Source organism: Hesperophylax consimilis, chromosome 17, assembly GCF_061612785.1.
Source record: "Hesperophylax consimilis isolate HC1 chromosome 17, BYU_Hcon_1.0, whole genome shotgun sequence".
Classification (NCBI taxonomy): domain Eukaryota; kingdom Metazoa; phylum Arthropoda; class Insecta; order Trichoptera; family Limnephilidae; genus Hesperophylax; species Hesperophylax consimilis.
This window is the reverse complement of record NC_142852.1, coordinates 34,513,237-34,528,447: the sequence shown is the minus strand read 5'-3', so window position 1 is coordinate 34,528,447 and position 15,211 is coordinate 34,513,237. Positions and strand designations below refer to the sequence as shown.

The following is a 15,211-nucleotide window of genomic DNA, read 5'->3' as shown; positions in this document are numbered from 1 at the left end:
TGTAGGTAACAAGAATTTTATGTGAAAACTTCACTGGGTAATGCAAAAAAATGCATGTAAAATGTAATTATTTATATAAAATTGTAAAACTGCTTTCCTTAATACACTAAAATAAAATTGACTAATCAACCAATCAATCAATCAAAACGTCAACAAAATAAGAAAATGAATTTATATATTTATGAAAATTCGAAATTTTCTCTCATTGGAAATTCTAACATCAGTCTACCACGCTTTGGTACAATGAAATCTTCAATACGCTGTAATCAGCTGGGGAGCTGCATACAAAACAAATCTACTCCCTGTTAAAATTGTACAACGTCTAATTATAAAAATAATATTGAAAAAACCAAGAGATTATCCAAAACACCTAATTTTTGAAGAATTTAATGTTTTAAAATTTAGTTATCTTGTCCAAAAAAAACATAATAACTCAAATAATAAAAGAAAAACAAAATCACAGCTTTTTAACTGAAAGTCGTACTCATCGAAAACATATATTTCCAACACAAAAATGTAACACCACTTTTTCTCAACATCATTATCAGAGATGTGCAAAATGGGTACCTAAAACCATTTGAAATGCAAAATGGAAATGGGTCAAAACTTTTCCATTTGAAAATGCAAAATGCGAAATGGTTTTTGGAAAAGCATTTCAAATGCAAAATGCAAAATACCTATTTTCAAAATGCATTGAAAATGCAAAATGGTTTCTCAGGTCAAACAATTAAAATAATTATAGAATTTTTAAACGATTTTGTCATTTAATAATGGACATCAATCTAGAACAAATATATTACATGATGGTAAATCGAAAAACACCACGACTACAGATTATGAAACCACAAAAAAATTTGCGGGACTAATTTTGCCAACGTAAAAACATAGAAACTGCCATCTAACATTTAATATTACAGCGTCACGGCCCCATGTTCAGTATTTGAATCAGTATTTTTTGTAATGGTATCACTCAATTGCCAGGGCTTCTAGGGAGCAACTTGACAAATGTAAATTATCTCTCATAGCGAGGTTGAGGACCGACTGATATTTGGGGCTTATGAAAAAAAGATGAGTGGAGATAGTAGGAAGTGCAAAAAAGCATTTAAAATGGAAAATGCATTGAGAAAAGCATTTAAAATGCAAAATGCAAAATGGAAAATACCCATTTTGCATTTCCATTTGAAATGGATTTATTTGAAATAAAGCACATCTCTGATCCATTATACATATCTAGGGAAAAAATACTTCAATAGCCTACCCGAAAATATCAGAACAATAGAAAAGCAATTAAAAAGAAGTTCAATGTAAAAATACGAAAATGATGAAACTATATTTTTAATTAATTATAAATTTTAATATTCATAATTACAAACACTAAATATTCTTAACCTTGATGCTCACCACTCTTCTAGACACAAGCGCCAGCTTCTGTAGAAGAGGAACATTAAAAATCAAAAGCAGTGAAAACTAATTTTAGTTATTTTAAGAGGACATAATCGTAATTGTAATCGTTCACTTTTCTTTTTGTAGAGGAAGACCTGGACGAGCTGGTGATGCACGCTGGGAGACATAGACCAGAGGAGCTTGCAAAACTGGCCGCCATCACCAAGTTCACGAAAAAGGAAATCAAGCTGATCTACAGGGGCTTCAAGCAGGTTATTTTTTCGAATTAAAAAAAAAAGTAAATGCCGCTACTTTGTTCGTCACTGAGCATAATTTATAAGGAAAATGAAAGCCACTTTTCCATTGTAATGTATCCGAGTATGATCCTGTCTTTTATTGTAGCATGTCGGGTGGTGTGCAATAATACTCTTAGGAGATCTATGTACTGGTATTTATTGGGGAGCCGCTAGTAGCAAAAAAGCACACAACTAAGGTGCATCGCCTTTTATAAGATCTTGCAAGCATTCCATCTCGCTTGCACTCATCCACATTTGACAGACATCACATCCATGAACGCATTTATTTTGTTTCAGCGAATCTTACAATAAAATAAAATTAAGTACAGAACAGTGAAATACAATTCATTTTATCTGAAATGGGCAATTTTGTAAACTTTTGTAAACTGTCGCCCGGCATATTTTTTCACTCGACAACTTAAATATATTTATACTCATTTTACTTTTTAGAGCACCTTAAGATCTACACGACAATGCACGAATAACTGATTTAACTCTTTCAATTGCGGAGTTATGACTGATTCTTTGGCCGTAGAGAGTGAATTTTTAAGATATTATCTAAACCCCTCTTCCCGCTCGTTGACGTAAGCGCACAACAAACATTGGTCTATTTTTAGAATATACATGACACTTTGCGCCACAACCATTGGGCCACAATATATATTTAAAACCGTTGAATCTGTGCAGAAACGGGCGATATTTTCAAGGAAGATGCTTCGAGAAGCTAGCGACATTCTGCCACGTTTTGCTATTTACCGGCGACTGTTTCCATCCTTCCTACAAGATGAGACCCAGGTTCACTCTTTCTTTCCCTTGAAAAGACTCACTACACAGCATTCCCGAAGATTAAATTCTAGTGTTCAACAGTTATAGTAGAATATACGTAGTTACAGCGTTGGAGCACTTTCTTCACGGGTACCCCAAGGATCGGTTTTGGGCCAACTTCTCTTCCAAAAAAAATATCGCATCAAAATAATGGAGTCATTTGGTATCTTGTCTCACTGCTACGCTGACAATCAACAAGTTTATTTTTACTGCACTCCAAATGAAACTAATTGTCTCAAAATCCGTATGGCCGAATGTCTAGAAGCAATAAATCGTTGGATGTCTTCAAACAAGCTGAAGCTGAATCCATCTAAGACTAAGCTTCTCTGAGCAGCCACAAACAAACGTCAATATTTCATAGATTATTCACCTATTTCTATTTTTGGCACCGATGTTATCCCTAAAACAACAGTCAAACTTCTCGGTGTCAATCTAGATTCTGGACTTATCGCTTAAAAGTCAAATAAATAGGACTGTAAGCACCGCTTATTCCGCAACTCGAGTCAGCCCAAAGAAACCTTCCTACAGACGCACCACCTTACATCTCTGAACTATGCGTCCTGGAAAACACTGGTCTGAGGCAATCAACTCTGAAATTTGATGAATTCTCTTATTATATCATTATAGGCAAGTTACTAAGAACTGAAATAATAACAGAACTAATAGAATAACAGAAAAACTTTCACAGAACTTGAAATTGCTTAAATAATCGATCTTTAGATCAGCAACATCATTAGCTGTAGGCAGACTGATGGAACCTAAGCGCAAGCCAAACACTAAGTTGCATTTAAAATAAACCTTACTATTTCAATAATAATCACATTTTAATAAGTTTCATAAACGTTAAAAATGTTTCAAAAACCCTCAATATATTTTTAGTTAATTTTTTAATAAACACATTTGTTTTTTTGGGTAATTTGTAAGAAAACTGTAACTTATCTCGTTCATATAATTAAAAAAATATTTTTTAAAGTTAAGATATAAATCATTAAATCATTAGATACAAATCCGCGCAGTATAAATCATTCATTTTAACTATTTTTAAGATTTTATTAATGGATTCCAGTATAAATCTTTGAGGCAAACTGGAAAGAATTATTATTTGTCTTTCTAACGTCAAAAAAATAACGTATTTCCGCGTGCTAACCTCGTGCTGGCACTGTTGGTGAACGCGGTAGTCTCTACAGAGAGAGTCAGTCAGTCGCTGCAGCAGCTTGTCCAGTTTCTTCACCACCTAGGATTCTTGCTGCAGAGTCTCCATCTTCTATCTTTGTTGAACGTCACAGCGGTGCTGCCAAGGTCTGGTATCTATGTGAGGATATTGTGTCAGCGCTTTATTAGCAGCAGACACATTCCTGGACGGATGATGAACCTCGTGCTGGTAATGTTGGTGGACGCGGTAGATTCTGCTGCAGAGTCTCCATCTTCTATCTTTCTTTGCCAAGGTCTGTTATCTATGTGAGAATATGGTGTCAGCGATTTATTAGCAGCAGACACATACCTGGATGTATGACGAACCTCGTGCTGGCACTGTTAGTGGACTCTCTCGCTGCAGCAGCTGGTCCAGTTTCTTCACCACCCAGGATTCTTGGTGCAGAGTCTCCATCTTCTATCTTTGTTGAACGTCACAGCGGTGCTGCCAAGGTCTGGTATCTATGTGAGGATATTGTGTCAGCGCTTTATTAGCAGCAGACACATTCCTGGACGGATGATGAACCTCGTGCTGGTAATGTTGGTGGACGCGGTAGATTCTGCTGCAGAGTCTCCATCTTCTATCTTTGTTTGCCAAGGTCAGGTATCTAAGTGAGGATATGGTGTCAGCGCTTTATTGGCAGCAGACACATTCATGGACGGATGATGAACCTCGTGCTGGCACTAATGGCCGACTCTCTCGCTGCAGCAGCTGATCCAGTTTCTTCACCACCTAGAATTCTTGCTGCAGAGTCTCCATCTTCTATCTTCATGTCACCTGTTCCTGTTCTTCATTTTAATTTACTTAACTTCACTTTATTTTGGTAATATTTATATGTTTTGTAATACCTGCATCAACTCGCCCTGAGGTGATATCTCACAGAAGCGGCGCTAAAAAAATTCTCAAATATTATTATTATTATAGAAAAAATATAAAAATTCTTTTACAAAATACGGACGCCCGGTCAAATATGACCCCAAAACGCTGGAGAGGTTAAACACTAATGTGTTAATTAGCTGTAAGACCCGTAGTCAGCCCACCAATGCGATTTTAATTTAACCTAAGTTTTACGCTGCAAAATGTTAGAATTTCTGGGCGAGTGGCTTCATCCTTTCCTACTTAATTATTCCATTATCCGTCAGCATGGAAAATTAAATAATCCTTAGAAAATATTTTAATATATATACTTGGGGCGAATTTTGATTAGCTGCCTAGAGTTTAAAACAGGGTTGCCACAATATTAAATTTGCTTGTTTATTTATTCATTGATTTATTAAGACGAGACAATACGCTAAAATAAAGCCAGAATCATAACTACGATGAAGCAGGCGTGCACAAACATATTTGAACTGCGGTTGAATTTGCCATACAAAATTTGTAAAATAAAGTTGGAATTTTAACGACATAAGTGATTAAGTCGTGTTAAAACAATATTCGGTGAGCGGCCCAGCGTAATGGAAGGACATTTTGCCCTAGCAGGCCTAGAAAATCAATCTTTCCGAGAGGTTTATTTTAATTATTTATGATGAACGCATTACTAAAATCTCAGATATTTCTAGAGGGATCCTTCGAGAAGTTACTAATACATCGACAAGAAAAATAAAATTTGGTGCTTACCGCTAATTTTACAAATGAAAAAACGTTTTAAAAAATTTTCAAACCCTTTTACATAAAATATTTTTAAGGTAAGTTCTTGTTTTTGTTAATCTTAAATATGAATAACTTCCATCAGCAGAGATCTCTCTAGAAACATTTGAGATTTTAGTAATACGTTCAACAGAAATAATTGAAATGTGAGCGTCGAGCAAACCTCCGTTATCAGAGTCTTGTGTTAACGGTAAACGTAACGTACGTTATAATCTACGCTTTCATAGATTTCGTTAATTTAATTATTTTATTAAAAATCAATTTTTGCAAGTTATGATTTAAAATATGAAGTCGTTTTCTTTATAAACTGCGCCATCTTTTGAAGCTATTGTTTCTCTACATAAACAGACAGATTGCGCCACAGCAGCGCGTGGCGGGGTACAGTTAGTTATTTATAAATACTCATATTGCGTATGTACGGGCACAAATAAATAATTCGTTTAAGAGGAAGCTACAAGCCAGATATGTGTATATTATAGTATCTTAGGTAATAGGCATTAAAATCGCTTGACAAACTGAGTCTAGGAACGTTGGATTTCAAGCAAAAAAATGGTTTTTAAATATTATGATAATAATTTTATAAGAAAGCAAAAAAGTTAATCAATTGAAACTGTCACAGATAATCTTAGCTATAATACTGTATTTTTTAAAGTTGTTTCCTTTACGCGTTCATACATTTCTATTGAAAAAAAATATTTTTTAGTATTTTGCATTTATATTTTTTATTGAGTAATTTAATTTTGTATTTGTATTCTACTCAAGCGAAACGATAGGAAAACTTTCATTTTTTCTAAAGCATGTTTTTTGGTATTTATAATGTACACCAATTTGTTATAAAGATAAATCAAAATAGTGATTTGGCATTAAGCTTCGCCTTAAGGTATGATTTGCAAAAACTGTATTTTAATAACTCCATCTATGAAAGCGTAGATTATAACGTACGTTACGTTTAACCTATAAAACTGAATTGCCTTGTTTAGTTATTAATAGAAGATATCCTCCAATTGTTTTTTTTTTTTATTATTTCTCTCAATTTAGTATTCTGGGTAATGAGAAATACATATGGTAGTTAGTCTCAGAATTTCGGCATTGAAATAAATCTCACGTAAGTAATAATTTTGGGTGTTTTAAATATAGTCATAGAGCAAAAGTTTCCCGACAAATGCTTTAATTGCATTTAAAGATACACTGTGATTTTTTTCATGCCCATAACATATTAAATAACAGAACTGAACGTGTTTTTAATAATTTTCGAAGCTTACTTTGTGATTTATTTCTATCGAGGGAATTTCATATAATCAACGTTTCGGCATAAAATATCTTCAAAAACAACATTTTTTTGGAACTTAAATTTGTTATTTTTATAAGCAATAATTATTAGCCTGAAACACTCATCCACATTGAAAAATCTCCTGATAAAAGATACATGAAGCCAACGGGACTTGAGTTTCAGGCTAATAATTATTGCTTATAGAAATAATTGTTACCCTTTGCATAAAAAATCTTTTCTTAAATTATTAGTTTACCAAAAAAAAAAAAAAAAATTGTTATAAGCCTGTAGACAAATACTTTTTCTCAGTGACGCTTCACAGGGCTATATAAAGGGTAGATATACCAATGCACATATTGAAGTTTTACGCGATATTTTAACCTTACATCTTTTAAATATATATATATATTTGCAATGTTCAACCCTATTTTATTTACCTACACATTACCCAGGTATTCACTTACCAAATTTTACCTTTGGGGGAGACAGGGATAAACCAGTCACCGGGGTAAATTCGGGTCACTTTGTCCGCTGAGAGAACCTTCCCGATGTTCCCTATGACCCTCTCTCCTTTTAATAATTTATCTCATAAAAGAAAATGGAGATATGCCATCATGTTTGGGAATGATACGAAATGACCATTTGATTATTCAAACCTGGTACTGAGTACAGACGTGCGTACATAAAAAATTACTCATTGTAGACAAGATAAGCGATTCTTAAACGAAAATTATAAACAGAAAAAGATTCGGTTTCATCTGGGAATAGAAATTTTGGCAATGTCCTGCAATCTTAAAATTCTGGGTTCAATTCCTGTGTATTTTTCTGAATGTACTATTACTACTTCAAAATTATCGTTTGAGAGTTGTTAATATTCTCTACTTTCAATAAATATTATATCCATGTATTATATACAGGATTTTCCAATAAGAGATGTTATTTTGATATTCAATCGTAAAAGATGAATGGTTTCGTTGCTTGTGTGGCACGTAGCGCCGTCTTGTTGAAAATAAACGTTGTCCAGATCAATACCATCCAATTCTGGCCATAAAAAATCATTAATCATCTCTCGATAGCATAATCCATTCACCGTAACTGTTGCTCCAGCCTCATTTTCTAAAAAGTAAGGTCCAATGACTCCGCCGGACCATAAACCGCACCAAACAGTCACACGTTGAGAATAGAGAGACTTTGAACAATAATTATTGGGTTTTCCAAGCCCCAGATGCGACAATTGTGCTTGTTGACGAAGCCACTGAGGTGGAAATGGGCCTCATCACTCAAGATGATTTGCATTTGATTCACTCAAGTGAATTTTAATAATTTTAATGCGTTGTTGAAGCGTGTATCGTTCAATTTTTATTAATGGCATAGTTTTGACTTGTCAAATGTCAAAAAATGACAGCTTTAAAAGTAACATCTACCGAAATAGTGGGCTATTCAAAATAACACCTCTTATTGGAAAACCCTGTATATAAACCTCCCGGAAGAAATTCTCTTAATGTTAGTGAAAACCCTATCGAACTCCGTTGCATAGTTAAGAAGAACTAAACGCACAAACAGACAGACGCGGATAGTGTTTTATACTATTTAGAGATGCCAATGTGTTGTCACAATTACGAATTTACTAAAAAAAATAATCAGGAAATGGCCTGTAATCCCGTTTTTAGTTCATTATTATCTGGGACTATTCCCGAACATTACAGAATGTTCCGGGATTTTCTGTAATGTTGTGGAATGCTTTCGAATACTCTCGAATGTTCTGGACAGTTCTAAAAAATTTTGGTGGTTGAAAATTTCAGTTTTTATATCTTTAAAAGCACGCCGGAAAAAACGGGAACCTTCTTCGTGGATGGGGGATAGAGTGCTACCACACCATATAACTCCCTTGATCGTACCGGAACTCGTTTTTTACTTTTAGCGGCACGTACATTGTACACTTAAGTTTATTAAAAAATGATCAAATAAAAAATAAATAAAAAAATACCAAGAATTTTACAAACTAATGAGAAATGGAATCAATTTATTACACCTAATTTTAAAACAACACAAATGCAATACCATTATATTTACCAAGCCATAAAAAAACTAAAAAAATCTACCTTCTGAACTGCGCTGTATTGTCAACCAATCAGAACAAATAAATTAAATTAAAATTAAAAAAAAAACTTAAATTAAACATCACATTGAAACATCAATATTCTATACAAAAATATTATTATAAAATAAAACTTATGTAAGAATCGTGGCTCCCTTATCAGGCACAAGAACTCCTCTTTTCTGATAAGGTTTATATAATCAATGATGATCTAAAATGAAATTTTTTAAATATGTTTCTTTCCTTTCCCTTTTTTTCATTCTTTCTTTCTTCTCTCCTTCTACCTTTCAAATTTCATTATTAACTTTCTTTGTTGGTTTTTTCGTTTTATTGTTTCTTTCTCATTTTTTTCTTCTCTTGTAACTCTTTTACTTCCTTCCTTTCTTTCTGTCTTTATTTCTTCTTTCCTTCTTTATTTAATGTCAATTTTCTTAGTTTCCTTATAATACAATTTTATTCTTTTTTTCCTTATATATTTAATGTTTTTTTATTAACGCATTTATTTTCTATGTTTTTTACTATATTTTTTCCTTCCTTTCTATCGTTAATGTTTCTTTCTCTCTCTTTCTTTATTTCCTTCATTCTTTATTTATTTATAAATATTTGATTAAACAAGACCCTCAAGCACTAATAATTACAGCGACAGAAGTGTCTTGTGGTTGGGTCAGTGGGTCAGAAATAATCTCAATATATCATTACTTACTCTGCTAAAATTAATCGAGCATTTATAAAAATGTACAAATAAATAATTTCTCGTACAGATAATTAATATTCCTAAACATAAGTTTTAAACTAATATATTACAATTCCACAAATTTTCTACTCAGCAGTAAAGTTAGTGCAAACAGTATCACGTAATATTTTCGTTTGTGAAATGAATTTACAGTTTGCGCGACTCAACTCAATTCGCCTCCCCCCCAAATTTTCAAAAACAGCGAAATGATTTCAATTAATTAAGCCCGAACCGTGTTCAAATCAACCCTTGTAATTTTCTCACTCGAATACTGAATTATAATATCCTAGATTGTCCGTTTAGCATATATAATAAATATACAGATCATTCATAGTGTTAGATTTAATATCCTGGAGAAAAACTAGTATATTTTATGTGAATAATTGTATGACCCGATCATAGACCACCAATTATCGATCGGGTTTCTCATTAAAAAATATATATTTGAATTTTATTTTGTTTCCGTGATTTAATGCAAATTATGCAAGTTGAAATTAACCCTCTTCCCGATTCCGATCGATCTGAAACTTGGCAGATGGACTCGTCGTTAATGACAATGCATTCTATCAAATTTGGTGATTCTGAATTTCGATGACATTACAGCAGTTTATTTATTTTTATAATATTTTTTTATTAAAGCGACTAATTTAAACACTGTACATACAAAATATCATAATAATAATAATTGGATGACTTGTATAGCGCCGTTTTTGTGCAAAATCACCTCAAGGGCGCTGTATAAACTTATAATACATTTCTACAGTGATCTATGTTATTACTAACTATATATGGAGATAATATACAGTAAAATACTTACCTGGTAGGTCACTTGAGATTAACACTTAATTAACATTATCTAATTGTTTATTGGCGAAATTTAGATACAGGATTAAGGGCATAGTTGGAAAATTGAATATAACTGGATTTTCTGTTAGGAATGGTATATTTAATTTATGGGTATGACAGCTTAAAAAGGTAAGTTTTTAGTTTCGACCTGAATTCTGTTGGACTTGTTATGGATCTTAGTTCTGGAGGGAGTTTATTCCAAGCCTTCGGCCCAGACACTCCGAAAGCGCGATCACCAAACTTAGTATTTGACTTGCGCTTAGGTTCCATCAGTCTGCCTACAGCTAATGATGTTGCTAATCTAAGAGTTGACTGCCTCAGACCAGTGTTTTCGGGGACGGATAGTTCAGAGATGTAGGGTGGGGCCATTTCATTGATGGATTTAAACACCATCCAGCACAGTTTGTACTGGATTCTTTCATGGCACTTGAGCCAGTGAAGGTAACGAAGGTGTTCTGAAATGTGCGAGTATTTTGAAACCCCGATTATGAGCCGCGCTGCTGCATTAAAAACTGATTGAAGTTTGTCAATTTGATATTTTGGAAGGCTGGCATAAATGCCGTTGCAGTAATCGAGACGTAAGACTACGTAATAGTTGATAAGTAGTTTTGTTGCTTCTGTAGAAAGGTTTCTTCGGACAGACTTGAGTTGTCTTAGGTGAAAAAAAACGGTGCTTACAGTCCTATTTATTTGACTTTTAAACGAAAAGTCTGAATCTAAATCATATTAAATATATGAATAGTAAATTTTATTTCTAAGTCCTTCTCACTAGGGTGACCTGTGCTGAGGCGGATTAAAGTTATTCATTTCTGTTTTAATAGTGTTCTATGTAGATTTTTCATTAATCTCTTTCAGGTAGATTTTTATTCTTGATTTTTGATCATTCATTCATCAGGAAGTATGTTGTGGAGTTTCGTTGAAAAATAAATATAATTTCTTTATCCGAATGTGGTTTTATGACCTGGAATATTTTTTGTGTCATTGTGATTTGACCTTGTTTGATGAATACGCGGTATTGTAGAGGATTCAGTGTTTTTGAATTGTTTCAATTGTATATATTTAGCATATATTTGTTTACATTTGGTACATCAAAACTATTGAAAATTTCGATCGAAGTTCGAAGGCGTTGGTTTTGTCCAATCGAGATTTGGCTTATTTGGTAGAGTTGTCGACTATGGTTTCTGGATAGGAAGGTTCAGTCCCTTTTGTAGTTTGAATATACAGGGTTTTCCAATAAGAAATGTTATTTTGAATAGCCGCTATTTCACTAGATGTTACTTTTGAAGCTGTCATTTTTGGACATTTGACAAGTAGAAACTATTTTATTAATAAAAATGGAACGATACACGCTTCAACAACGCATTGAAATTATTAAAATTCACTTGAGTGAATCAAATGCAAATCATCTTGAGTGATGAGGCCCATTTCCACCTCGGTGGCTTCGTCAACAAGCAAAATCGTCGCATTTGGGGCTCGGAAAACCCAAGAGTTATTTTTGAAAAGACTCTCTTTTCTCAACGTGTAACTATTTGGTGCGGTTTATGGTCCGGCGGAGTCGTAAGACCTTACTTTTTCGAAAATGAGGCTGGAGCAACAGTTACGGTGAATGGATTGTGTTATTGAGAGATGATTAATATTTTTTACTGCCGGAATTGGATGGTATTGATCTGGACAACGTTTAATTCCAACAAGACGGCGCTACGTGCCACACAAGCAACGAAACCATTGATTTTTTACGATTGAATATCAAAATAACACCTCTTATTGGAAAACCCTGTACATTTTAAATATTTCTATCAACTGTTAGATCAGTCAGCGCCTGTGATGAGCGAGAACCATAGATAATTACATCTTGTAGACCAGGCGTCTCCAATATCGTTCTTGCGGTGAAGAAAGAGAGATGATAAGTTTGGATCTAGTATCTAAATCTGATCTTTTTAACAATTGGCATACCCATAATCCTTCCGGCTACTGAGAACTGGTTTTAACAGTAACTGTATAAAAGTTACTGGATAGAAGAAACGCAGTGACAATCCATTTTAGATTACCCATCATTATTTCCGTGTAGCGATAACGACACTCGAGATGCCCAGTCTAGACTATTTATACATCTATGATCTATCTACCTCCTACATCAATCTGTCTATAGTTTGTTTGAAAGTACCCGATCACTTCGCCAATGGGTCATGTTCGACCTGGGTCGTGTAAAATGATCTATTGACCCCGGACTAGTCCTGTGTCATTGGACCTATGACATCCTTACTGGCAGACAATACTGTAATGCGATGGAGAAGGAAAAGTTTCGAAAAGTACCTGGCCATTAAGAATCTCTTAAATTTTTGTTAATCCATTTAAAAACGGGAATGCAGGCTATACCGAATGAATTATTAGGTTTCCTAATACAGTTTAAGTAAAATACGAATGATGTCACGTGTCCATAAAAATCCTTTTTTTTCGCATTTCGTCATTATTTCAATTTGGGAGGTGGGTTTGGGTTTTGGGTATTGGATAACCAAAACCTCTGCCATAAGCCACCCAAAGTGCTTCGCTACGTTTGTTGATTCAGCAGGGGTTTATCGGGTGAGGTGTGTTCAGGTTGCGCTTGCACACCATCTGCGTGGTCTGGGAGAGGCTTGTTTGGGGAGACCCTTTGACCTCTCCAACCGGTGACCATGACCATAGATTGATACGCCGTCACTCCTGGACACACTGATATCTAAATTTGTATCTCTTTTCTTCCCAGGACTTCCTCTCTTTCCTTTCACAGGATCGTCCTCAAAGATGACATAAACTCTGAGGCAAAATCTTTTCCTCGTTGCCTGTGCGGAGTTAAGTTAATTTACTAAAAGTTTATCAGGAAACGGCCTGCAATCACGTTTCTAACCGAATCTTTAATAGTTTGAAGAGATTTTTAACAACTCATTTATTTCTGTGCAACCTTCTTTCGGTGTCTTCGGTGAATGAGACCATCTAGTGATATTTAAGTCAGTGGTTTCATTAAACAAAGGCGGGTTGAATATCGGCGCGCATTGTTTTGAAAATAATAGCATTTTTGATTTATTTAAGTGAATTATTGTTTGCGTATAACTGGGGCTAAGTGACTAACAGTGGCGCATTACACAGGCGCCAAAAGGGCACCCTCGAAGACTCTTTTTATGAATGACTGGAATTTGAAAGAAACGGAACATTTAATTATTTAGGAACAACTTTTCTTTTGAAGGTTATACATTATGTAATATATCATTGAAGAAAAATATAATACTGATCAATCTATACGACACATGAAAGACACATAAAAATATAAAGATAACGGACACAACTAGGAATCGAACCCAGGATCTATTGTCTACCGGGAAAGGCGTCTTTACCAACTTGATCACTGTGTCATATTTACTAAACATCATATTTTTCAATCTCATATTTTAAATTAAGAATTAAAAATATTTTGCAACTAATTTTTGGTATCAATCTTTTTTGTTGTTGAATATACATTATATTGATGGTTAACCTTTAAAAAAAAATTATAAGAAAATGTGGTTCCTGAAAAATTCGGAAATATTTATCCGTGACACTATACAAATAAGTTACAAATCAATTTTGCTTCCTTTAAAAAAATATATTTATTGATAAATGCCAAAAATATGGGAAAAATAGTTGTACGATGATACGGTTAATTTTGAATTTGAAATATGAGATCGAACAATATGACGAGTTGTGTCCGTTATCTTTTTTTCCTGTATCTTGTTCTGTTTCATTATTCAATGATATTTAATTACTTATTTATTTTATGCTGCTGTTAAAACTTTATGAAGCAATGGATTTTTGCATTAGCTGTATACGAAATCTTCAATACTTTGTTACATAAGCAGTCGATTTAATGCTCACAATTTTGTTGCATTTGAAATCTATGAAATGTTCACAACTTTGTAGCATAAAGAGTCCAGGAATTTTCACAACTTTGTTGCATCAGCAGTCCAGGAAATGTTCACAACTTTGTTGCATCAGCAGTCCAGGAAATGTTCACAACTTTGTAGCATAAAGAGTCCAGGAATTTTCACAACTTGGTTGCATCAGCAGTCCAGGAAATGTTCACAACTTTGTAGCATAAAGAGTCCAGGAATTTTCACAACTTTGTTGCATCAGCAGTCCAGGAAATGTTCACAACTTTGTAGCATAAAGAGTCCAGGAATTTTCACAACTTGGTTGCATCAGCAGTCCAGGAAATGTTCACAACTTTGTAGCATAAAGAGTCCAGGAATTTTCACAACTTTGTTGCATCAGCAGTCCAGGAAATGTTCACAACTTTGTAGCATAAAGAGTCCAGGAATTTTCACAACTTTGTTGCATCAGCAGTCCAGGAAATGTTCACAACTTTGTAGCATAAAGAGTCCAGGAATTTTCACAACTTTGTTGCATCAGCAGTCCAGGAAATGTTCACAACTTATTAGCATAAAGAGTCCAGGAATTTTCACAACTTGGTTGCATCAGCAGTCCAGGAAATGTTCACAACTTTGTAGCATAAAGAGTCCAGGAATTTTCACAACTTTGTTGCATCAGCAGTCCAGGAAATGTTCACAACTTTGTAGCATAAAGAGTCCAGGAATTTTCACAACTTTGTTGCATCAGCAGTCCAGGAAATGTTCACAACTTTGTAGCATAAAGAGTCCAGGAATTTTCACAACTTTGTTGCATCAGCAGTCCAGGAAATGTTCACAACTTATTAGCATAAAGAGTCCAGGAATTTTCACAACTTGGTTGCATCAGCAGTCCAGGAAATGTTCACAACTTTGTAGCATAAAGAGTCCAGGAATTTTCACAACTTTGTTGCATCAGCAGTCCAGGAAATGTTCACAACTTTGTAGCATAAAGAGTCCAGGAATTTTCACAACTTTGTTGCATCAACAGTCCAGGAAATGTTTAT

The 15,211-nt window shown here is 34.1% G+C and overlaps 1 protein-coding gene across 1 annotated transcript in view; it reads left to right on the top strand.

Moving 5' to 3' along the window:
• Positions 1-559: 559 nt before the first annotated feature.
• LOC149416482 (Kv channel-interacting protein 4-like) overlaps positions 560-15,211 on the top strand; it is a 56,858-nt gene continuing 42,206 nt past the window's right edge. Inside the window, exons 1-2 of the mRNA XM_089642009.1 lie at positions 560-563; positions 1,531-1,655. Of these exons, the coding sequence (XP_089498135.1) occupies positions 560-563; positions 1,531-1,655 (129 nt within the window). The remainder of the gene's footprint in view (positions 564-1,530; positions 1,656-15,211) is intronic.